A 25,281-nucleotide genomic window follows, 5' to 3' on the forward strand; every position below is an offset into this window, starting at 1 on the left:
GCGCGCAGCCCCGCCGATCCGCCGGAGCGCGCAGCCCCGCCGATCCGCCGGAGCGCGCAGCCCCGCCGATCCGCCGGAGCACTGCTTTGCCACATTATATCCAAATTTGCGTTATATCGGGGTGGAGGTGTACTGAAATTCCCTTACCTATGTTACAGGTACCATCACAGGTGATAAAAATGGAGACATCTTTACAAGTAATACTTATTTTTTGCTATTTATGTAATCATTTGCTTTTTGTATTTACCAGCTTGAACCATGAACACAGATTAACCAGTTTTCCTTTTATTCCAATAGTCAATTTCTTGCCAATTTCATTTTAAGGTTATTATACATTGCATAATGATACAATCTCTATATGGCAAACACAGAAAGTTAGTTTTAAAAATGTGTTGCCAATTGAATTCACATTTAAATTTCAGGAAAAACATTTTTATTGGTCTTAGGTCTTGCAAAAGATTATTTTTATGAAGCCTAAACTTCAGATCAAATTTGACCTAACAGTGTCCCTCAAATTATTATTTTCATTGTGTATCAGACACTTAAAAAAAAGTAAAATCACACTGTGATGCTGTATGGAATATGTGAGACACTTAATGATATTACTGATACCAATATTATAAAACTGCAATGAATCTTACCAGATATGCAATGTAAGGTATCCGTGAAAATGTTTTGATTTGCCAAGTATGATAATCTTGTTTACATGTTTGTATCATCTTTGTATAGTGAATTATAAATGTTTGATATATCTGTATTTCAAACTTGTACTGTGTTTCTGGGTGACATCCCAAGACAAAAGGGCACCAGCACTATCTAGCTTGCTTGATGGCCTATCAAAGGCAATCAGCTATACAATGAACCCATGGAATGAAGCCAGGGGCTACACCTGAGTCAGCCAGACGTGTAGGCACATCCCTATGGACAGGGGACTCCAGGTTTTTCCAGGCCCATGTGCTTGGAGAAAGGATGTACAAGCCACACGGCAAAGGCTATAAAAGGCAGGTGAGTCATCTCCATTTGGTCTTCAATCCTGCTTCTCACCTCTGGAGCAACTTTTCTACAAACTAAAGCTCTGAACAAAGGACTGAATGACCTATCCAAGCTTTGGATGTGTTCCAGAGGAACTCTCAAGCCAACAGACTCTAAGAACCTGATGTATGGATTTTAAATCTTTGTATGTATCTGATTGCTTTACCATTTAACAAATTTTTTCTTGTTCTTTTCTTTTATAAAACCTTTAGTTTTAGATATTAAAGGATTGGCTGGCAGAGTAGTAGTTTGGGTAAGATCCAAAGTAAAATTGACCTGGCAATGTGGCATGCCCTTTGAGGATCAGAAGAACATTTTGTATCGTAAGCAGTTTTAAAATAACTTCCCACCTTAGTGGACCTATGTGCTAATTAGGAACCGGAGAACTGGAATGCAATAAAGGAAGCTGTATGATTTCTTTTTTCAGCTTCTTGATAACCAATATGTGGGATCAGGAGCACAGTTCATGACTAATTGGTGAATCTAACTTCAGTGTGAACCACCAGTTTTGGGAGAATCTGCTGTCCTTTTGCAGCCTGCCCTGACCCTGGCATTTTCAGTAAGGACTACCCTAGGTATCCCAGGTCACACACACAACATTTAAATTGGACATAGTAGTTATCACTACACTGGATTTTTACTAATAGAACAAAATTAACTTCCTCTTTCCCTCCCCCCCAAAAAGAAACCTCACAGATTTGTTTTTGGATTGCCTGTTAGCAATTGAGAAATCAAAGCTCTACTACAATGGGATAAAACTCCTTAATATAACTAAAAGAATAAAAAAAATTTTTTCCCAAAAGAAGAAAAGTAGTTACATGTTTATGGCACTTAACCAGAGTACTATTACATCCTTATTGCAACTACATGCTTCTGGCTTGGATACATGGTCTGCTGAGTCTTATTTTAGTTATTAAAGTTTTTTGGGGAAAAAAAGGAAATAAAGCACAGTGTTAATGGGATTAGAAATAATTTCCAATTTGAATGTTGACCAGCAGCAAAATGGACTCAATCCCTCTGGAACATACTGGCTAATGTTCAAGTACTCATTTGTTTTAATATGATAATTATAGTTTCTTACACAACAAAAGTTCCTACTTTTAGCAATTAAAATTTTATGTTCCAGACAATGGACAACATTTATTACTTACCAGAAAGTGTGTATTTTATCACAATTTTAGTCTGACTACTAAATCTAAAATACAAAACCCATGAAATTTCAAATTCCGCAGGCAACTTTCCCTCCTTCCCTCCATGGCCTGTGGCTTTATCTCCTCATTGCGTGATCCTGTTAGATCCCACAAGCTAAGCCGGGCTGTATAGGTCAATAGTTGAATAGGAGACTTCCAAAAAATGCTCAAATGCTGCACAAAGTGGGGTTGGTGATTTAAGGTGGCACTCTACCCTCTGAGTAAATATTGAATGGGGGCCCAGAATTATGCTTCCAGAGCTGTTCTTTTTTGGAATGAGCTGTAAAACCAAAGTCACAGCTACTTGTAGCCATTACGAATCCAATGACGCTCTTTACACGTGCACCACTGTGCGCTAACCCAAGTGTCCGGACTATATTTTTACTCATGTAACAACCAACTTTCACTACCCACCTAATTTTAAGCAAAATACAGCATTCTTCGCTTCTTAACAATTGGATAATGCTGGTGTGCTTATTTCATTGGCAAGTGAAGTGATCTTACGTACGTATTAGCTATCTCAAAAGGGTGATGAGGCTTAATTACTCACTTTTCTTCTGCCTGGGCTGCAATTTTATCACCTAAGTTTTGCACCTGGGTAACTCAGATGGTTAGGAAAACTACTATGTCTCCTTAGAATAGGCACAGCTTTTAGAACAATGTATAATGATAAACATCAATTTTGCATGTGAAAGCTTCCCTTGCTAATGACCTAGATTAAATTCCCAGCTTATTTATGTACTATGATGTTATTAACTTGACAGCTTTGACTAGCACTGAGGATTTAAATTATTGGCTTGAACTGACAAGCTGCCAGTCTGAAATGCTTGCATAGTGCTGGTTTTGAGACAAAGATATGGAACTTCTGGAATAGGTCTGGACAAAACCCAGCATCTACAAAGAATTCTAAACATTTCCATCCTCCTAACATCTGTCATGGATATTTATTTCCAGGGAATTCCTAGAAAGTTATCTCGTAAAGGAAATGTAAATTGTTTGTATTGGAAAACCATGAAAGGATTCAATGATGGCATCAATATCATCCTCCCTCCACCTCTCCCAGCTACATTATCTTGCTAGCAGTACCATAGTAACTGAGAGCCAACAAAATAAAAGAATAATCTTGAGAAGCTCTATTTGTATAGAAAGTAGTCTACTCTGTTCACTACTCCTTCCACTGTTGGAGAAGATGTAAAGATTCTTTGCATGACCTTATCTTTAGGTGCAAGATCAGTTTAGACAGAACCTCGCTTTTACATCTATCTGAGATAGCACCTTCGACAGCATAAACATCTACTAGCACCAGTGCTGGCAATCTAATCACTATTTAACTTTTCCCTCTCTTTTTAAGACTCAACGATGTTTATCGATGGACTGACTAAAATTAGTTTGCTTTTAGCTAAAAACCTAAATTTCCATATTCAATAATCAATCACTTTTGTACAGAAAGAAAGCAGGTATTCTCCACAGATTGCTAAAGAATATAAAATAAATGTGAATGACAAAGATGTGACCCACCTACTCCTTTCCCTGGAGAAAGCATCTGCTTGCTTTCCCTACAATCCTTTTGTCAACACATTTTAATTCATTAATTATTTGTATTATAATAGCATGTAGGAGCCCCAAGTCATAAAACAGGGTCCACTGCATTAGGTGCTGTACAAATATAGAACAAGGAGATGGTTTCCGCCCTAAAGATCTTACAATCTTTTGCTTCTAGGCCATAGATCCTCTCACATTTTCATATGGTACACCACATCTTAATAGAGTGTCTCTCAGGAAACCTTCTCTGCCATTTATGATCCTGCAGACCACCTCCCTCCCATTCAAAAACACACCAACAATCCCATAGCAACCACACACGGTGTATTTAGTTTATTTTTAGCTTCTTTAAATGCAACTTAGCAGCTGGAAACAAAGAGGACGCAGTACAACATGACCGCCCATTCACCTCTCTGAAGACCACTAAGTACTCCATGAACTGCAGCTTAAGAACCTCTGTCCCACAACAGCTAGATTAGCAGTTCTCAACTCACAGCTGCATGCGACCCAGTTAGCACACAGCTGCAACCCAGCTGTGTGCTAAAGGCTGCTGGGCTACCTGGCTGCCCAGCATGGCATTGGGAGCCCGGGGGCTACTGGCTGGGGCTGCCAGCCAGGTCCAGGGTCATGGCTGCCGCATGTGGAGTCAGGAGGGGCGGGGGTGCTGTGGTTCTCAACCTGCGGCCCAGGTAATACATAATAAATAAGTTGAGAACCACTGAGCTAGACATATATTCTCAATTTAAGGATATTTTATGTCACTCTGGTTTCTATTTGCTTCCACTAATGCATTCAGTCCTACCATTAGTGCTGTGTTGAAAGTACTAACTTGCTCTGATATATGCTTCTTTGAAGTGCATTAATAATTTAAATTTTAAAATTATTACTCTCAAATCTATTTTGTTTTAATGTAATTGTGAATATTAGCGCTGCAATTGCAGACAAATGTTTACACAGAGACCTCTTCCTTTGTGTCTTCCCACCATCTAGAAGGCAATAACTATTTTGTATTTATAATTGTTTAGAATGTGTTATATGAGAGATGATGGGCTAAGCAGAACACCAAAGTCAACAGACTAATTCCTATTGACTTCAGTGGGAGCAGGATCAGACTGTCAGTGTAGAGACACAGCAATCATTCCAGAAGAGGACCCAAACCTGCAGTTCATTGGGTCTGCGCAGATTTCACCATTGTGGTCTCTTACCAGAAGGAAACTTTTAAAGGACAATTTTAGGCTAATCAAACATTCAGAGAGATAGAATTTTGGAACATGAGATTTCCTCCTCTTTTTGCAATATCCAACAGTCTAGAAACTTCAGATTTATTATATTCAATGATTTTGAACAAGATCTATGGCACTGGATAAACCTGCATGCACAACTTTGGAATTTTGAACCACTGAATACTGTTAGGTCCCACTGTATGCTTTGCACTTTGCCAAAGACTGCTTCTAGTAGAGTGAAGAACTTCACTGGAGCACCGTTACTCTAGCAAAGTTAGACAGAAGTCCAATCACTCAGATTCAAAGAATCTATAAACTCTGCTGGCACAACCTGAGGAATCCATAAGATCCATGAGCCAAATCCCTCAGGTTCATGTAGGCTACGCTCTGCTGACGCAGCCGTTTGAGACTATAAATTCCAGTCTGATTCAAGGCTGTTATAAATTCCAACCAGTACAGTAACAGGCTTGAATAACAGTTTCATTGTAAAAAAGGAATCATCATCGAGCAGATATGTTTCTTGCGGGATCCCGAAGGGATCAGTCCTTGGCCCTACACTATTTAACACTTTTAATCAGTGACAGAAAAACAGAAGAAAAACAAAATCATCACTGATAAGTTTGCAGATGAGATAAAAAATGAGGAAGTGGTAAATAATGAAGAGGACAGGTCACTGATACAGAGCAGTCTGGACCATTTGGTAAGTAAGGCACAACCAAACAACATACATTTTAATCCAGCTAAATGTAAATATATACATGTGGGAACAAAGAATGTAGGCCATACCTACAGGACAGGGACTATCCTAGGAAGCAGTGACTTTGAAAAAATTTTGGGGTCATGGTGGACAATTAGCTGAACATGAGCTCCCAGTGTGATGCTGTGACCAAAAGGGCTAACGTAATCCTGGGATATATAAACAGGGAAATCTCTCAGTAGGAATAGAGAGGATATTTTATCTCTGTATTTGGCACTGGTGCAACTGCTGCAGGAATGCTGTGTCCAGTTCTGAAGTAATGAACTCTGTGACATTCTCTATTAAAAAGATAAACTATAAAAGTTGTTTTTTGGAACTTTAGAACAAAGGCTGCAACAACAAAAGCCAGACAGGTAATGAAAGAAATGGACAAATATAACCCCCAAATCCTTGGAATAAGGGAATGTCGATAGCCAGGAGCTGAGTTGAGAAAAGGCGATTAAAATATCAAAACAAAATCATAATACATTCAGGGAAGCAATATAGTTACCACATAGCAAAACAGAAAAATCTCTTACAAATTGGCAGCCAATTAACAGCTTCCAGCTAAACATGAAAATTACAAATATATGTTACATATCAACAGACAACTACCATGACAAGATCTAAGAGCAATTCTACAATTGTCTACAAGCTCTGACTGACAATATTGCCAAGCATGACATCTGCTTAGTAATGCCAAGGTTGGGGATGACAACAACAGAGTGGAGAAAGCAATGGGGCAAGTGTGACCTGGGGCCCTAGAATGACAACGGTGTCAGATTGGTAGAACTGTGGCAGGTACCAGGGTTCAACTGATGAAACACTAGTCACGCACATAGATATCCATACAGTAACTTGGACAGAATCCCCAGGAAACAATGTGACCATCTATGTACTGGAACGAATTTTAGATCAACTCTCCAGGACGGGAGCTGCGTCAGAAATGATCACAGGTTGCGTGTCACAAGACTGAACATTATAACAAAAACAGAACAAGCATAGAGAAAAATGACAGCTAAAGTCTAACAGACAAGACATTACAGCAGCAATTTTGAATGGAACTGAAAAACCCATTTCAGATGTTATAAGCCTTAAAACCATCAAAAGAAATCAACTGACATGTCATGGTTCTTCCTGCCGGATGGTATAATAGATGACGCAATGCCTGCAGTTTATTTCCAGACAAGCAAACCTAACGTCTGGATATGTGAGGATACATGGAACTGTGTGCAAGAAAGGAAACAAGCCAAAGCAAAATATCAATCCCCAAAAACACCTTCAGAAAAAGCAGCTGCCAAAAACAAAGAATAAAGCAGGAAAGAGCAACATGGAGGAAATACGTGAATAAAGACGCTGAAGCAGTTGCTGAAGGAGGCACTAGTAAAACATCACGTTTAAAAAGAATCAACAAGATTCTGACTGGCAAGTTTACACCAACCGGAGAGCCCGTTAAGGTTGAACGAAGAGCTTAACATCAGAAAAAGAACATAGAGCCATTGGCAGAGCACTCTGAAGAGGTGATAAACAGGCCAACACCACAAGGAATTATTGATATTGACAAAGAAATCAAACACCCAGAACTAGACTTTGTAACATTTCAGATCACAAATAAGGAGAAAAAAATACAATTAAAAAGTTAAAACCTGGGAAAGCGGGCAGATGTAGACCAAGTCACCAGGGAAATGTTCAAAGCTTGTAATGATGAGACTATCAATAAAATTACTGAATATTTCAAAACAGTACATGACTAGGAAAAGTTTACAGAAGAATAGAAAATAATGGCAGTATAGTCAAAATACCAAAGAAAGGTGATCTAAGCAACTGCAGTAACTGACAAGACGTTACACTCCTTGCAGTGATAGGCAAAGTTTTCCACAGTACCATCTTAAGCAGAATAAAATAGCAGATAAGGCAAAGCTAAAGGAGTATCAGGCTGAATTTTGACCTGGAAGATCATGTGTCAACCAGATTTTCACTCTATGAATAATCACTGGAGACAGCAGTGAATGGCAAAAGCCCGCATCACAAACTTAAGAGATTCTAAGAAAGCATTTGACAGCCTCCATCACAATTCACTCTGGAACATCTTGAAGTGTTATGATATGCCAACAAAAATGATTAACATCTTCAAGGCCTTATATCAGAGTGTAGTATGTACAATTAAAGTAAATGCAAACTTGAGAGAATGGTTTAATAGCTAGTGGTGCCAAAGATGAGTTCTCTCACCTTTGCTGCTTGGCATTACCATTGAAAAAGCGTAGACGGATACAACACAGGCATTGCGTGGCTCAAAAGTAGTACACGAGAAGATCTAATTTTTGCTGTCGTCATAGCTCTTCTAAATCCAGGGCCGGCCCACAACATTTTGGCACCTGAGGCAGGGAGCAAAATGATGTCCCCATGCCTCCTCGCTTGGGCCAAAACTTTGAAAGGTCTCCATTCTGCCTTCTTCCTGTTCTACTCCTCTCATGGTACTGCTCTGCTACCTACCCCAATAAAGGAAAACTAACAACTTAAAATGCCTTGTTCAAAAAATTTAAGTAACACTTAATTTTCAAATGCCTGAACAGCAAATGTAACTTTTCTTGTCTGCATAGTAAACACTGGCATTTTTATCTGTTTGAATAATCAAAGTGGTGCTTTCCACGCCTTGAAGATTTCAACTGCTTCCTTAAGGTCCACAGTCTGGGCCAGCTCTTGCTCTATTGAGATGGTTGCAAGGCTGACCAGCCTCTCCTGTGTCATTGTGGAGCGTAGATGTGTTTTTATAAACTTCAGCTTGGAGAAGCTGTGTTCTCCACTGGCAACTGTTACAGGAAGTGTTAGAAGTATGCGCAGAACCACAAAAGCATTTGGAAAGAGGGTGGTCATCTTATTTGTGCACATATATTCCAGAACAGCCTTTGGAGTTGATCCTGCTGAAATATATCTTGAAAGGGCTTTCAGTTCATCACCTAAATCACTCGCATCAATATCGCACATGTCATCATGTGTCAACACTGTCTCTCGTACCCTGCATTGCTAGTGTAGATCATCTTCAGGTATAGTGAGGAGTTTGGGAATATCATACAACATCCCAAATATACTGCTGTGTTCCTTGAGCTGCATGAAACGTTCTTCAACTGACTGTACTGCACAATCTAGCACAGGGGCAGGCAAACTTTTTGGACTGAGGGCCGCATCGGGTTTCTGAAATTGTATGGTGGGCCGGTTAGGGGAGGCTTCACCTCCCCAAACAGCCAGGCATGACCTGGCACCCACCCCCTATCTGACCCCCCCTGCTTCTCACCCCCTGATGGCCCCCCCGGGACTCCTGCACCATCCAAACCACCCCTTTCCCTGATTCCCCTCCCCCCCCGGGACCCCTGCCCCATCCACCTCCCCTGCTCTTGGTCCCCTGACTGCCCCCGGACTCCCCGCCCCTAACTGCCCCCCGCCGCCCCATCCAACCCCCACCTCTCCTTCCTGACTGTCCCTCCGGGACCCCTACCCCATCCAACCACCCCTTCTCCCTGACTGCCCCTGGACCCCCAGCCCCTGACTGCCCCCCCAGGACCCTTGCCCCATCCAACCCCCCCCTCCTTCCTGACTGCCCCCCCCCAGGACCCTTGCCCCATCCAATCACCCCTTCTCCCTGTCCCCTGACCGCTCCCGGAACCCCCGCCCCTGACTGCCTCCCACCGCCCCATCCAACCCCTCCTCTCCTTCCTAACTGCCCCCCCCCCCGGAACCTCTTCCCCCATTCAACTCCCTGTTCCCTGCCCTCTGACCGCCCCACCCCGACCCCTATCCACACCCCCAGCCCCTGACTATCCCCTGAACTCCCCTGCCCTCTATCCAACCCCCCTGCTCCCTGCCCCCTTACCGCGCTGCCTGGAGCACCGGTGGCTGGCAGCACTGCTGCACCAGGACAGGCAGCCGCACCACGCAGCACAGAGCACCGGGTCAGGCTGGCGGCACAGCGGGGTAAGGCTGCGGGGAAGGGGGAACAGCGGGGGAGTGGCCGGGGGCGAGCCTCCCGGGCCAGGAGCTCAGGGGCCAGGCAGGACGGTCCCACGGGCCGGATGTGGCCCGTGGACCGTAGTTTAACCAGGTGCTCGATCAGAGGTGGGCAAAGAATTCAACTTTGAATTGTTGTTTGGGGTCTCTTACGGGATTATCCTGTGCTTCGTAATCAATAGGTCGTCTTCTTCAGTGACTCTTGTATTCTTGAATGGCTGGGAGAATAGCTTCAGTGTGAAGTTCCTCTTCCAACTTCTGTGAACTCTTCAGAATATTTTGAAATCCCTCTTCTGACTGGTAAGACTGTAGGTATGGACTTTGCTTTGTCCGGTTGTTCCATTGCTCCAGATGTATCAAGGTCAACACCTTGGAGTCTCTTGCTTACAACATTTATTTCAAACAGTATGTCATGGTACAACACTAAGCCACACAGAAATTTGAAGTTATGTATGTTTCTGGTGATTCCATTTCCCTCTGCCACTGTTCTCCCACAAAGAGTTCCTGTCATAACATTATCCTCTATAATGGCACCTATGGCATCATCTAACTTCCCAATTTGGTGTCTGATAGGCTTTATCGCCTCCACTCAACTTTCCCATCGTGTGGCACTCAGTGGTTTCAGCGTCAGAAAGGATGTTCTCAGATGTTGCTTCAAAATTTGCCATCGATGAGTTGATGCAGAGAAAAATACATAGATGCTTTGAATTACATTAAAAAATTCAGCAGCCTCACTAGAAGCTGAGGCTTTACCACTGACCACCAAGTTCAATGAATGAGAACTGCATGGGACAAAAAAAGCTCGAGGGTTTAACTCTCGGATCTGTGTCTGCACTCCTCTGTTCTTTCCTCTCACATTGGCACCATTATCGTAGCCCTGACCTCTCATATCAGCTATCGCAATTCCTGTATCTTCCAGCTTTTTAAGAAGCACATTTGTCATACCAGCTCCTGTAGTATCATCAATATCAATAAATTCTAGAAAATGCTCTCTGACAGTCACCACTGCAGGGACATTTTCACTAGGTTCTGTTGTTGTTAAAAAACGCACCATTAAAGTCATTTGTTCCACATGGCTGATGTCAGGTGTGCAGTCCAGAATAACAGAATAATATCTTGCTGACTTCAGATCTGTCACAAACTTCTGTTTGACTTTTGTTGCCAGTAACTGTATGATTTGATTTTGAATTGTTTTTCCAAGGTAGTGGTGTGTGTACATTTCTTGGGTGGTGACTCTTCTGAGATGCTCCTGGAGTACAGCATCAAACTCAGCCATCAGCTCCACAATTTTAAGAAAGTTTCCATTGTTTGGCACATACAGCTGATCTGAAGTGCCACGCAGTGCTGGGTTTTGGGTAGCAAGCATTCTCACAATGGCAATGAGCCTTTTCAGAACATTTTGCCAGTAAAGAGAGACTGATGTAATCTTCTCTTGATGCTGATCATCTATGGTGGCCTTTAACCTTAGTCTCATCTCAAGCTCTTTCCACCTATGGAATGCTCTCTGGTGATTTGCTGCCTTCTCATGGCATGCCAAATTTCTAGCCAGATTTTTCCAGTCCTTTGTTCCTGTAGAACCCAATGTGTCTGGAAGATTAAACTGGAAGAGTTTGCAACAAAAACAGTATGCAACCAGTACATAAGCCATGGCCTCTCCACTTTGTCACCATTGGGGATTTCACGCCAGTAATGTGTTGGATGGAAACTTCTGTTTTCATTATCTTTGGGGAACATGAAGTTTTTCACTTGCTGTGGCCCATGCAGTACAAGGAAGTCCCTCAGGCTACTGCTCAAGTGGGTCCACAGTCCTGGATCATCTAGACCAGGGGTGGCCAACCTGAGCCTGAGAAGGAGCCAGAATTTACCAATGTACATTGCCAAAGAGCCACAGTAATACATCAGTAGCCCCCCATCAGTTCCCTCCCCCCGCTCCCAGCGCCTCCCACGCATCGGCAGCCCCTCTGATCAGCGCCTCCCCATCCCTTCTCACACTTCCTGATCAGCTGTTTTGTGGCATGCAGGAGGCTCGGGGAGGCGGGGGGGGAGGAGCAAGGGCATGGCAGGCTCAGGGGCGGGAAGGGGGGGAATGGGGGCAGGGCCTGTGGTAAAGCCAGGGGTTGAGCAGTGAGCATCCCCTGACCCACTGGAAAGTTGGAGCCTTTAGCTCCAGCCCCAAAGTCGGTGCTTATACAAGGAGTTGCATATTAACTTCTGAAGAGCCGCATGTGGCTCCAGAGCCACAGGTTGGCCACCCCTGATCTAGACTTAAGGAAGTAAACTCAGCAGCACCACCACACTCTTCTCTGATCTACTCTTTTCTTCAGGAATGTGCATGGTTACACCCATATGAGATGGAGATATGGATGCTGCAGTAGCTGCCAGGTCACCTGCACTCTGACTAACTGGAAGATCAGGCATCTCCTCACCACTCACATCTACACTGGGGCCGGAAGGCTCACCGTGAACATGTGTGTCTTTGTATCTCAGGAGAGCTCCTGCCTGCTTAGCTAGAAAAGCTTCCTTTGCTTTCTTTCTTCTTCTGAATGCTGCCCCAGAGGGGCGTTTTCTTCTTTCACTCATGACTGCTGTTCTGTGCCAGCTATAGTGGCTCCCAACACTCAACTGAAGGGGACAAATAAGCAGGCTTGTAGCAGGACCTGAGTGAGGGAAGATATCAGCGTCTTAAGGGCCTAACTGGCTCCTACTACTTCAGCTGACTGCCTGTTCTCCTCAAGTGGGTTCAGGGAAGCAGCAGGAAACAGGAAGCTCCCTCAGAAGCTGGTGTTAATCAGTCCAGGCTCTGGGGGTGCTAGAGAGGTACATAAGAGGCTCCTCCTCTTCTCCCTGCAGCTCCTGCTGCTTTCTGTTATTCCCTCTCACCTTTTCTCCTGCCTACTTGTTACATCTCATGTCCTCCTTCCTCCAGCACAGCACTCCACCATCTCTGTGCATTTAGAGCAGAGAGAGTACATATGCACTAGCAGCAGACGCAATTTTCTACACTCTGGATCCTAGTGGCCCCCCCTCCCACAGTCTGGCACCTGAGGCAGCTGCCTCAGTTCACCTCATGGTAAGGCCAGCCTGGTCTAAGTCACAGCTCAAGCTAAATGCAAGCAAAGATCAAAAGACTGTCTCAAGAAAGATGGGGTTAATAATCAATTATGAAAACATAAATATAATGAGAACCTCAGACACGTCCAAGTCAAGCATTACATTAGAAGACCAAAAATTACAACAGGTGAGTCAATTCACATATATTTGCAGTAACATGCAAGCCAATGAAGATTTCAAGAAGGAAATAATGTCATGAATTGGCAAGGTGGCAGCTGCATTCATCACCTTAAACAAGATTCACCAGTGGCAGCTTAAACAAAAAATCTGCAACTTAAGGACCAAACTATGAATCTTTAATGCCAAATGTTATTTCTACCTTAAATATGGATGTGAAAGCTGGAAAATCCACAAAAGGTACAGACAGATGTCTAAATGCCTGTGAATGCAAATGCCTCAGGAAAATACTCGGTATTAAATGGAAAAAATTTAAAACAAGTGCCTGAGATTTATCAGAGTCCAACAACTTCTTTACCTCTGAAGTTATCCAGAAAAAAATGATGGAAATATCTGGGACATGTAATATGGATGAAGCCAGAGCCTCTGCCATAACAAAAATGCCATTGGGAAGCTGGAGAAACATGTAAAAGAGGCTGACCAAAAAATCCCTCCATTGAACAGTACTTACAGAAGGAAAACTTATACCATCTAACAACACAGAGAACATGCAAAGAGCAGCACAAGACAGACAGGGATGGCAGAGACATGTTCATGTCCTAAGTGACATTCGAAGGCATGGGAAGGATGCAGATTCAGACAAATCTGAGACATCCGGGGTGAGATTTTCAGAAGTGCTCAGCAGTGACGTAACTCTGTTCCCACTGAAAACAGGAATTTATGTTGACTTCAGTGGGAGCAGAGGTAGGCCATCACTGAGTGCTTTTGAAAATCCTCTCTTTATAAATACCTGAATTCTTTATAATTTTAAAAACCATATAAATAGTACAAAAATACAGTTCATATTGTAGATACATTAAAAATACATTAGGAGGTTTTAGTTATTTTAAAATGGTTGATAGTCTAGAAACAAATAGCAATGGAAGCTCATGTTCAATTTGTGTTCATTTCACTCTTGTGACTATTTAAATCCTGAATTATATCTCAGTGTTTTTGTCTGTTAAGGAGAAGAATAATGACTTCACTGTGCAGATAGACTGATGAGACTAAGAGAGGGATACAGCAACTTCCTATGATTAACAACAAAAATTGGGTAAATGCAGACGTTTTAAATGTGTAGAAGCACCTGTAATGGAAAAGTGCATAGTTGCTTTTAGTTGGAAATTGTTGTCTGGAAACCTCAGCCATTGTGGGGAAAAGTGGTTATAGCTTTTAAACACCAGACATACCATTTTATTTCTAAGACTAAAGCTATCATTTATTCAGGCACTTCTCAAGTAATCCTGAGATGAGTTTTCATTCCCTTTCTATAGACCTGTTTTCAGCTCCCATGAAATAAAGACTTCCAACTTCAATGGTAGGTTAATCAGGCCTTAAATTAGGTCACCTTCATAGCTCATAAACAGAGTTTTAGAACAAGCTATGGTATATGTGACATGTCATGTGCCAACAAGCTCTGTTATGGCAAGGGTCTTTAGTGGCTGCTGTTTATGCCCCCAACTCCCACTTTGTACTCAGTCCTCTAAAGACAACAGGGCACAATTCATGCTAAAAACAATTATGAGCCAAATCAGCTGTGAGGAAGAATTTAATCAGAAAAATGTGAATGATATTTTGGAATAATTTAAGAACATCAACTAGATGTCCTAAAAGCCACAATCTAGGAAGAAGACTGTGCTGGTTAAAATCAGTTACCATCACCTGGTTTAGAGGGTAAGTGAAAGCAGTTGTAAACAAAAAATGTTATATATATGGAAGAAAGGGAAGTTGATACTAATGACTACAAATCAGAAGTTAGGAATTGTAGAAAATTGATAATGGAAGCCAAAAGGACACAAGGAAAAATCTATGGCCACAAGAGTTAAAGACAATAAGGAGTTTTAAAATACATTAGGAACCAAAAGAATCTTGACAATTGTATTGGCCCATACTAAATGGAAATGGTAGAATTATCAGTACTAAAGAAAAGGCAGAGGTGTTCAATAAATATTTCTGCACTGTATTTGGGTGAAAAACAGGTAATATAGTCTCATCATATGGTGATAACACTCTTTCCATTCTACTAGTATCTTTGAAGGATGTTGAACAGAAGCTACTAGGGTCAGACAGTTTTAAATCAGCAGGTTGAGATAACTTGCATCCAAGAGTTTTAAAAGAGCTGGCTGAGGAAATTGCTGGACCATCAACATTGATTTTCAATAAGTTTTGGAGCACTGGGGAAATTCCAGAAAACTGAAAAGAAGCTAACATGCCATTTTAAAAAATTGGTAAATGGGATGACCCGGGTAATTGTAGGCCTGTCATCCTGACATCAATCCCAGGCAAGATAATGGAGCGGCTGATTCAGGATTCAATTAATAGAAAACTAAAGGAGGGAAATGTAATGAATGCAAATCAACATGGGTTTATGGAAAATTGATCCTGTCAAGCTAACTTGATAACTTTTTTGAGGAAATTATAAGTTGATATAGGTAATAAAATTGATGTAATCAACAAACTTCTGCAAGGTGTTTGAGTTGGTACCACACAATATTTTGATTACTATACTACAGTGATACAAAATTAACATGGCACACATTACATGCATTAAAAACTTGCTATCTGACATCTTAAAATGAAGCTAGACACATTCAGACTGGAAATAAGGTGTAATTTTTAACGGTGAGAGTAATTAATCACTGGAAAAATGTAACAAGGGTCATGGTGGATTCCTTATCACTGATAATTTTTAAATCAAGATTGGATGTTTTTCTAGAAGATATGCTCTAGGAATTATCTGGGGGACTCCTAAGGTCTGTGTTGCACAGTGGGTTAGACAAGATGATCATAATGGTCCCTTCCGGTCATAGAATCTACAAACCTGAGACCCCACACCTGGCAGCTGTAGGATCTTCAGAGGAGAGGAGAGGAAGGTCACTAACACTAAGACAATGCTTAGGGTAGAGTTTATTTTATCCAAAGAAAACTAAAACTCATGCAGCTTTAAGGCAGATGTTCCTGAGTTTGCTGCACTTTTAATGGGACATAAAATATGGTGAAAAAGTTATGCTTTTGTGCATTATAAAGCTTTTAGTGTCCCTATGTAATTCTGTGAGAAAGCACAACCCTAAAAGGATTTGGATGCAACTGTGGAGAACGGTATATGTTCTTGGAAAAGTTTCATCATTGATGAGGGGCTCCATTACCTCTAACAGTTCTAGGGTAAGTGAACAAATTTGTATAGTAGCACTGAGACAGGGGATATGTGGAAACAGTACAGATGTGATCCACCACTGCTACAGGAAGAGCTCTTTGGGAAGAATAAGGTGGAAGAAGAGGGAAACAAGCTGTTAAACAAAAAAAAAGGGAACAGGCGGAGAGATTATCTGCTTTTTATCCATCTCACCTCAAAAACCTATCCATTTCCAACCTTGGCTACACCTGAGCTGCTGTTCATGCCCATAGCTATTTCTCAGAGGCATCATCATGAGCAGCAGCACAGTGAAATGGACATGACCCTCGGTCATATTCTTTCTGGTGAACCACTTGCAGAGTACTAGAGGCAGGAGAATCAATTGCACTCTCCTGTAGCTGTAGTACAGGGTAAAAGACACTTAGGACAGGACAGGAAAGAAGAGACAGACTTCTCCCCCTCCTCCTACATAACATACTCAGCAGCGGCAGATCACATCTGTATTCCACCAGTAATCCAGGAATGTAGGACAATCATGTCAGTTATCTCTAGAGCTGCTTCTTCTAGGGCCAAGAGTGAAGCATTATGGGAGAACAGTAATACAGACATGATCCTTGCTGTAATTGTCTCTCAATCTCACAGTAAATGTAAATTCCTGTGACATTGATAACTGTGACTAGAGCCCTGCAAATCCACAGGTATCCGCTTTATATCCTTGGACCATTTTTGCGGATAGCATCGTGGATGCGGATACAATTTTTGTATCTGCCCAGAGCTCTGACATTAAGAACCGAGCAGCAGCTGTGAGGAACCGCAGTGCAGACCCTCTACCTGTCCTGGGCAGGGGGCCAGAACATGGGCTGGGGGCTGTTTGGGCCTCCCACCCAGGGCACCTGGAGGGTACGCCGCGGCTCCCCACAGCTGCCTGCACAACTCTTACCATGGCTGGGCTGCAGCTCTGAGCCGCCCCCGCCTGAGCCGGGTCGGGGAGAGCCACGCTGGCAACAGTGGGGAGTCTGGGTCCCTCCATTTGCCGTAGGGAGCGGGGACACTGTGCGGGGGCGGCTCAGACTCCCTGCCCAGGGCAGGTGGAGGGACCCAGACTTCCCACAGCTGCCCACCTGGCTCTCACCGTGGCTGGTCTGCAGCTTTGAGCCGCCCCCTCCCCTCACTGGAGCACCACACTGGCAGCTGTGGGGAGCCTGGTTCCCTCCACCTGCCCTGGTCAAGGGCCTGAGCAGCCCCCAGCCTGTGTCCCTGCCCCCCAGACCCAACACCTGGGGCGGGTGGAGAGATCCAGGCTCCCCACAGCTGCCAGCACGGCCCGCCCCAACCCGGCTCCAGCCGGTGGCGGGTATGCTCGTAGCCTCAGCCTGGCTCCCGCACCTGCCTGGAGGCTGAGAGCAGGTCTCCACATATTACCAATACATATTCTAAAATACCCTGCTTAAATAAATAAGTCTACATTTTTACTGCTAAAGCAAATATCAGCCTTGGCTAATGCAGCAAGTGCTACAGAAAAACAAAGCTGATACTAAAGAAAGGATTCCATATCACATTCTTACATACAAATATAAAAAGTTTTTAATATTCACTTTCAACTCTGCTCTCTCCATATTAGGAATGAGATTTTTTTTAACTTGTACAGATAAAAGCAGTTGATGGAGATGAACAAGTGCAGGATCACTAATTTTTAATTAGCCTATCAGGCTGCCTACTAATCAGGTGCAGTTATCTTCTCTGCAGAAGCCTGCATGTGCTGGAGCCCATGATTTTCCACCAGGGATCAATCATGAAGGCAACAGCCATTCCCCCTATAAAGCACAGAAATCAATTCAAAAACAATAGAAAGAAAGTAAAGAAATACATAAAAAGGGAAACACTATCAGCTTTCATGTTTACCCTGCTCAAATTTTTACTCTTTCCTGGGCAAACTTCCAATTTGATTAAAGATACGATTTAAGTACGATTTCCCCACATCATTAACAAAATGTTAACTAGATGGGCCAAAATAAACATCTTGAACTCAAACCCCACTTCAAGTTTCAGTGCATGGGGAGGTGTTCAGATCTGAATCTGCCATTCTGGTTTTGGTTGTAGGCTGAATCTAAAACTGGAAGGGATTTATTTTGCAATACAGGTGCAGCCAAAATCTCCTCAGAAAAGCCACTCTCATACAATGTCCTCCCAAGATAGCACCAATCTCTGGAGAACAGCTCATTTTATAAGATTTTCACCATCTCTAGAACAGCTCAAGATTTCTGTGCCATCAGATCTGAAACTTAGCCCTGATTTGGCACTGACCTTGGAACATAGTCTAAACTCTACCAGGATCTACCAGAACACCGTTTCTTCAGCCATCCAATACTTTCACAAACTGACTTGTCACCGTGCAGTTCTCTTCCCAAGCCCCACAAGTTTCTCTCCAAATAGCTTGGATTCCCTCAAGATCCCAAACATATTTCTCTAGATTTATTCTCAATTTCAGAATCCTACCTCAAGCTATTTTACAGTGGAAGAAATAAAAGCTTCAAATACCACAGTAAAAAACAGAAGGTTGCAATAGGAATTCAGGGTTTACTTCCAATGAATACATTTGGGGAGGCACTTTTACTTTAAATAATTTGAGACCACTGTCATTGCTTTATAAAGAGCATACTTCTTATATGATACAACAATAACCTTGTTCAGTGGTTACTTTCTCTGCACACCAAGTTTGTATATATAGTCAATAATATTCTACATTTATATAGTACCTGGCACCAGAAAGGATCCCAGGGAGCTTTACAGTGAACAAGTATTTTGTAGCACCATCATGGCCACCTCAAAAGACAACCATATTAAAGGAGTAAAAACGTGACTTTAGAGGATAAACTAAAAATGATCGGGGGATGGGGGGAGGGCAGCGGGCAGCAGAATAAGGGAAGTGGAGAGGAAGCTGTTTAACCTGAACACCAGCCTCCTGAAGGGTCTGCTGACCAATGAAGAGCCCTATGTTACCAGCGTGATGGGTTCGGTCACAGAGACCCCCTTGGGACTGTCACCTGATGTGCTGAATTTGCCTCTGAGCCAGTTTTCCCTGCCATCTTGGGACTCCAGAACCCTGCCTTGTTGAGCCAGACACACTAGCCGGCTGCAAACACAGACCCAGGTCTGGTCCATGCCCCCAAAACTGTAGACTTTAACCAAAAACTGCTCAGCAGGTCACCTATCTCCAGTACCCAGACACCCAGTTCCCAATGGGATCCAAACCCCAAATAAATCTGTTTTACTCTGTAGAAAGCTTATACAGGGTAAACTCATAAATTGTCTGCCCTCTATCACACTGATAGAGAGATATGCACAGCTGTTTGCTCCGCCCAGGTATTAATCATTTACTCTGGGTTAATTAATAAACAAAAGTTATTCTAGTAAGTATAAAAAGTAGAATTTAAGCAATAACAGACAAAACAAAGTAAATTACCAAGCAAAATAAAACAATGCAAGCAAGTCTAAGCTTAATACATTAAGAAACTGAGTACAAGTAAATCTCACCCTCAGATGTTCCAATAAGCTTCTTTCACTAACTAGACTCCTTCCTAGTCTGGGCCTAATCCTTTCCTTTTCCCTGGTACAGACCTTGTTAGTTCCAGAACACATCTTAGGTGAAAAGCAGGGGATTCCACATGACTGGGACCCCTTTGTTCTGTTCCACCCCCTTTTATAACTTTGGCACAAGGCGGGAATCCTTTGTCTCTCTCTGGGTTCCCACCCCTCCTTCCTTCCTCCTTCCCTGGAAAAGGACCAAGTTTAAGATGGATTCATGTTCTGTGAGACCTCTAGCCTCCATTCTTCCAAGCCTGGCCAGCACGTACCCAGGGCATGTATCCAGGAAGTTTTGCAAGTAAACAGAGCCATTCACAACCAATTGTCCTAGTTAATGGGAGCCATCAAGATTCCAGGCCACCATTAATGGCCCACACTTTGCATAATTACAATAGGACTTCAGAGTAATACTTCATTTTTCTAGTTTTAGATACAAGAATGATACATACATACAAATAGAATGAACACACTCAGTAGAACATAAGCTTTGTAATGATACCTTACAAAATACTTTTGCATAAAGCATATTCCGGTTACATCATATTCACACTTATAAACCTGTTTTTACAAAGCATATGGAATGCAATGTCACAACCACCACATTACCCCTACTATGAATGAATTCTTAAGGCTTAGGAAAAAGAAAAGGAGTACTTGTGGCACCTTAGAGACTAACCAATTTATTTGAGCATGAGCTTTCGTGAGCTACAGCTCACTTCATCGGATGCATACCGTGCAGTTTCCACGGTATGCATCCGATGAAGTGAGCTGTAGCTCACGAAAGCTCATGCTCATATAAATTGGTTAGTCTCTAAGGTGCCACAAGTACTCCTTTTCTTTTTGCGAAGACAGACTAACACGGCTGTTACTCTGAAACCTGTCATTAAGGCTTAGGGTTACCTCCCTCATCCCTCTTTTACCAGTCTCTAAAGTCTCATGCTTATCTTTAGTGTATTATAAATAAAATAAACAAACAGTAAGTATGGTTCACACTTTCCCATACCAGATCAGTTTTGCTTAGAAGACCACATAACTCTATACTGAGACATTCCAAATAGGTAACGGCAGCTACATGAACACACATTTGGCAAAGTAATGTCAAATAGCCAACTAGAAATCCAAGATGCTCATCACTCATAGGTAAGGATAAGATTTTGTCACAAAGGTCCCAGAAGTCATAGATTCCATAACTTTCAGAGACTCCTAAAACATTTCCACTTAGCCCTGTGCTACTGCGACTGGTGGGGGGCCCAGGAGCCCTGAGCTGCCACGAGCAGTGAGTGTGGGATTCCCACCCCTAGCAGCAGGTCTCAGTCTCTCATCCCCCACCGCGGGGCTCAGGCTTCAGTCATCCCCAGGTCAGGCCCCACGCAATTATTCTTAGTACTTTTATTTCTTCAAGTATTTTAAAAGCATTTTAGCTTCCGTAAATTTTTGCTTATTACCCACGACTGGTGACTTTTACTAAAAATAACCGTGACAAAAATCTTAACCTTACTCATAGGATTTTAGGTCTTCTCACATTTAATGAGCTTCCAGTGCTTCATACTAACCAAATATAGAAAATTAACTAAAGTAACATCACCATGCAAATACACCGACGCTGACTGCAAAAAGAAGTTGCCATTAATTCATTCTCTGCAAGAGATATTCCTGAGTTAATTCCTTAGCAGGAGTTGTCAGATATTTATGGTGATCAAGTTTAGGGGTTCTCAAACAAGGGGTCGCGAGGTCATTACATGGGGTGGTCGCGAGCTGTCAACCTCCACCCCAAATCCTGCTTGCCTCCAGCATTTATAATGGTGTTAAATATATTTCAAAGTGTGTTTAATTTATTGGGGGGGGTCGCACTCAGAGGCTTGCGACGTGACAGGGGTCACCAGTAAAAAAGTTTGAGACCCACAGAGTTACAGAGTAAGTACACAGAAAGAAAATAATGAACCAAAGTTTTAGAAAACAAAGAACAGTGCTAGAAACAAAGACGGTTATGAAGAACAAAAGACAAGAATTGTGCTTCAAAGTATCTGCTCAATAAAAAATGTAAAGATTCTCTTATGAGACAAATTAAGATGAAATGTAACTTACTGGTAAAGTTCCTGGTAGAGAAGCATCAAAGAAAGATACCAAAGAATTAGGTGGTGCTGCAAACTGGACTTGGGAGCCAGAGAAAAGCTTTGAGTTGGAACTGATCTGTGCATGAATTTCCAGACCTACCACTGCTACCCATGGAGCAACACTGAAAGAGAGGGGAAAAGTAAATATGATTAGTATACACTCTATTAAACCTCCGTAAGCTTCTAAACACTACAAGACCAAAAAACCCTTGCAATACCATGTGGTAGCACTGTGCTGCTGATCCACAATAAATATAGAAGGGAAATATGAGGCAAACTTTTTCATTATATACAGGTAGAGGATGGTAAGTAGGAACAATTATATAAGTAAGAAAAAAATAAAGGCCTAATCCTGTGAAATCTTACTCATATGAGTAGCATCAATCAGGCAAACCAACATGAGCAACAGCTTGCTTGATCAACCCCCAATTTTGTACCCAACCCAATTATAAATATCAATTGCATTTCATGTACTTTGATAAGTCTCCAACAAACAGATGGCATATCAATTATGTATACATTGTCAGCTAGTCACTTGCAAGTTGGAAAAGGTTTGTACTGCATTAGCATAAACATTTGTAGTCTGATAATAAAGAAATTATAATTTCCACTGTAGAGCAACTGCTCTCTGAACGTACTCCACAAGAATGAGCGTCTACATATCATCTGAAAAGTAATTGCAATTCTCACATCCATAACTTTTATATAGGCAAGAGATGGGGGTCAGCCTTCACAGTGTGAACTGCTTGACAGTTTCTGTAAGTAATTATCTGGCCCTGTACAAATGAAGTGACACAAATATCATATTTCACTGGTGAAGTCAGGTTTGTATGACAAGATACTAGAGCAATATTAAATAACTAGATATAGTCGATAAGTGGGCTATGGGAAAACATCAAACAAATACATCAAATGCAGCATTTCTTTCAAAAGTGAACACAATAAGCTTGAGCTGTCAAGACTTGAGTTCAGGGTTCTGTCTCTCTCCTTCAACTACTGACTACATCACTACCAAAAACTGAGTAATGGGATGGAAATACTGTCACTTAGGATTAACTTTCGGAATTTAAACAAAGTATTTTTAAACAAATAGTTTTTCTCCATGTGTTGATTGAGATTACAAAATCATATTTGTAAAAACAAGGCTCATTAGCTATATTTCAGAAAGCAGTTACAATTAATATCTAAGGCCCAAAACCAAAAAGCTCTTACACCTGCTTAACTTTACTACCTTGAGAAATCCCATTGATTTCAGTGAAACCAGTGGGAATGAAATTAACAAGACAACTCATGATAGTAAAGTTAAGCACATGAGTAAGAGTTTGCAAGATTGGGGTACCTAACTTTGCTTTCATTATTTATGCTGTTTTCTTTCTGCATTTATCTCAACAAGGAATCATATTGGACTGGCTTGTGGTGGCTTGGCAGGCAGTTACTTGTTTATGGTGGCTACAGTATTATGATCCAGAAGCTCAGGTTTCATTAAAAAAAAAATTTAGTGTCTAGCTATTATGTTTGAAACCAAAGATATTTGCCTGAATCTGCAGAAGACCTGAAACAATACCTCTGATGAATGTGGAGAGCTTGCACTCATGTGAACAGAATCCTAATTTTGAATCAATGATGTCAATTTTAATATCAACATTAAACTACTTCATTGCTGATCAAAGTACACACAAAAGTAGAGGTGTGATGAAATTACAAGTACCTGCACAATCTACTGTGAGTGGCATCTCTTTTCTGTGTTGTGAATAGGTGGAAATTTAGACTACCTCACTTACCACCTCCCATTTTGACCTCTGATCTCAGTTCAGACTCTGAAAAACAACTGTTCTGTTTAATTTGCATTTATAGCCTGTTTCTAGTCAATTTCACATACTATACTGCAATGTTTTGTTTGCAAACACTGCAGAAGAATGATTGCTTAAAATGATTTTCACAAGGATTTTCAAGTATTTCATGGGAATATTTCCATGACTCGAGTTTGGAAAAAGCTTATTTTTACCTAAATTTTTGGCATAATTTGACCTGAAAATATCCCCTAAAAAATCTCCCTTCTAACATAGGTTTTTATTTTTCCCAGAAGCTTTCTGCATGAAGGCCCTGAACCTGCATTCAGATGCACAAAGTCAGAGCCTTGATTTCCACTCAGGTGCAAAGGTCTCTGTATGAACATCAGATTGTATCAGAACTGCACCTTCCCTGAACAGGAAGCCCATACAATTCTGTACACTGCTTTATCTATATTAGGTTTATCTAAGAAGCCAATCACTGTAGCATGCAACTGCACCTGATGCCTGTGTTAAATAATGTTTAAATTATCAACTAGTGCAGAAAAAGCACAAACCCGAATTCAAATCCTGGCAGGTAGCGAGCTTCCAAAATCTCCTTTGATTCTGAAAGTTCTTAAAAACCAGTTATTTTAGCAACAGGAATATGATGCTCTAGTGTCTGATCTACTGGAACTGGTGGGAAATTGGGGAAAGGGAGGGGAAAACTTGGGTGGTAAGGTCATGAAATAGGAGGGAAAGGGGTACATAACTTGAGAGCTGATATTTGGAGTAGGTGAGGAATATTAATGGAAATGTGAAACAGTGGGGGGAATCCAAATAAGGGCATGACATTGGGGAGCATAGCAGGGGGGCGGGGAAACTGGGGCAGAAGTTTCATGGGGGGAGAGGTGGATAGAGTGAAGGGTTGGGATATGGGGAGGGGGGTGCGCGCGCGCGCGCGCAGGAACGCTGACTCTAAAAACAGGACAGCAATATCCCGCAGGAGGAGCGACCGGGGTGCGCATGGACCGGACCGAAACCTATCAGCCTTGTAGCCGCGTATTCCGCCCTACCCCCGGTAACCTGGACTTTACCCGCGCTCTCCCGCAGGACTATTCCCCGCTCTCCGGCCGGAAGCGATAGACCCTGAAGCCTGCGCCCTTCTCCAGGTCTGTCCGTTGTGCAGGACGGGGACATCCCCGGTCCTGCAGCGCTGAGCTAGAAGCGAGCCCCAGCAGCGCCGCAGTATGGAGGCCGCCATCTTGCTCTGGGCAGGTGATGCATCAGCTGACCTAGCCGTGGCTGCGGCGCCTCCTGGGAAATGTAGTCTCTCGGGGAGAGATTGCGGGGCGAAAAGGGGTAGGAAAACTACAACTCCCGCCAGGCCAGGCGAAACAAACAGTTCCCCTTCCCGCCCCGCTCCTCTGCCCTGGAGTCCCGCGGGGAGGATCAAGGGAGTTGGTCGCTTCCAGAGATGGAGGCCCTCCAGCATGTGCTGTGTTGGGATTGCAGGGGCGAAGCCCAGGGCTGTGTCTGTGCTGAAGGAGGAGCCTCACCTGATACACAGGCAGACGCCGCCCCGCTCCCCGAACTGAGATTTGGATTCAGAGCCCCACAGCTCAGGCTCCAGGGATTTGGGATCTACCTGTACAGATATGAGGCCAGTCCAGCTCCAGCTCCCCGCA

The 25,281-nt window shown here is 42.5% G+C and overlaps 1 protein-coding gene across 2 annotated transcripts in view; it reads right to left on the reverse strand.

Annotated features, from left to right (window-relative positions):
• GATB (glutamyl-tRNA amidotransferase subunit B) overlaps positions 1-24,888 on the reverse strand; it is a 65,378-nt gene extending 40,490 nt beyond the window's left edge. For both annotated transcript variants that reach the window (XM_048847375.2, XM_048847374.2), the window contains exons 1-2: positions 24,691-24,888; positions 21,796-21,946 (exon numbers count right to left, since the gene is read on the reverse strand). In XM_048847375.2, the coding sequence (XP_048703332.2) occupies positions 21,796-21,946; positions 24,691-24,857 (318 nt within the window). In that variant the 5' untranslated portion in view covers positions 24,858-24,888. The remainder of the gene's footprint in view (positions 1-21,795; positions 21,947-24,690) is intronic.
• Between the last annotated feature and the right edge of the window lie 393 nt (positions 24,889-25,281).

The sequence above is a fragment of the Caretta caretta genome, chromosome 4 (assembly GCF_965140235.1).
Source record: "Caretta caretta isolate rCarCar2 chromosome 4, rCarCar1.hap1, whole genome shotgun sequence".
Classification (NCBI taxonomy): domain Eukaryota; kingdom Metazoa; phylum Chordata; order Testudines; family Cheloniidae; genus Caretta; species Caretta caretta.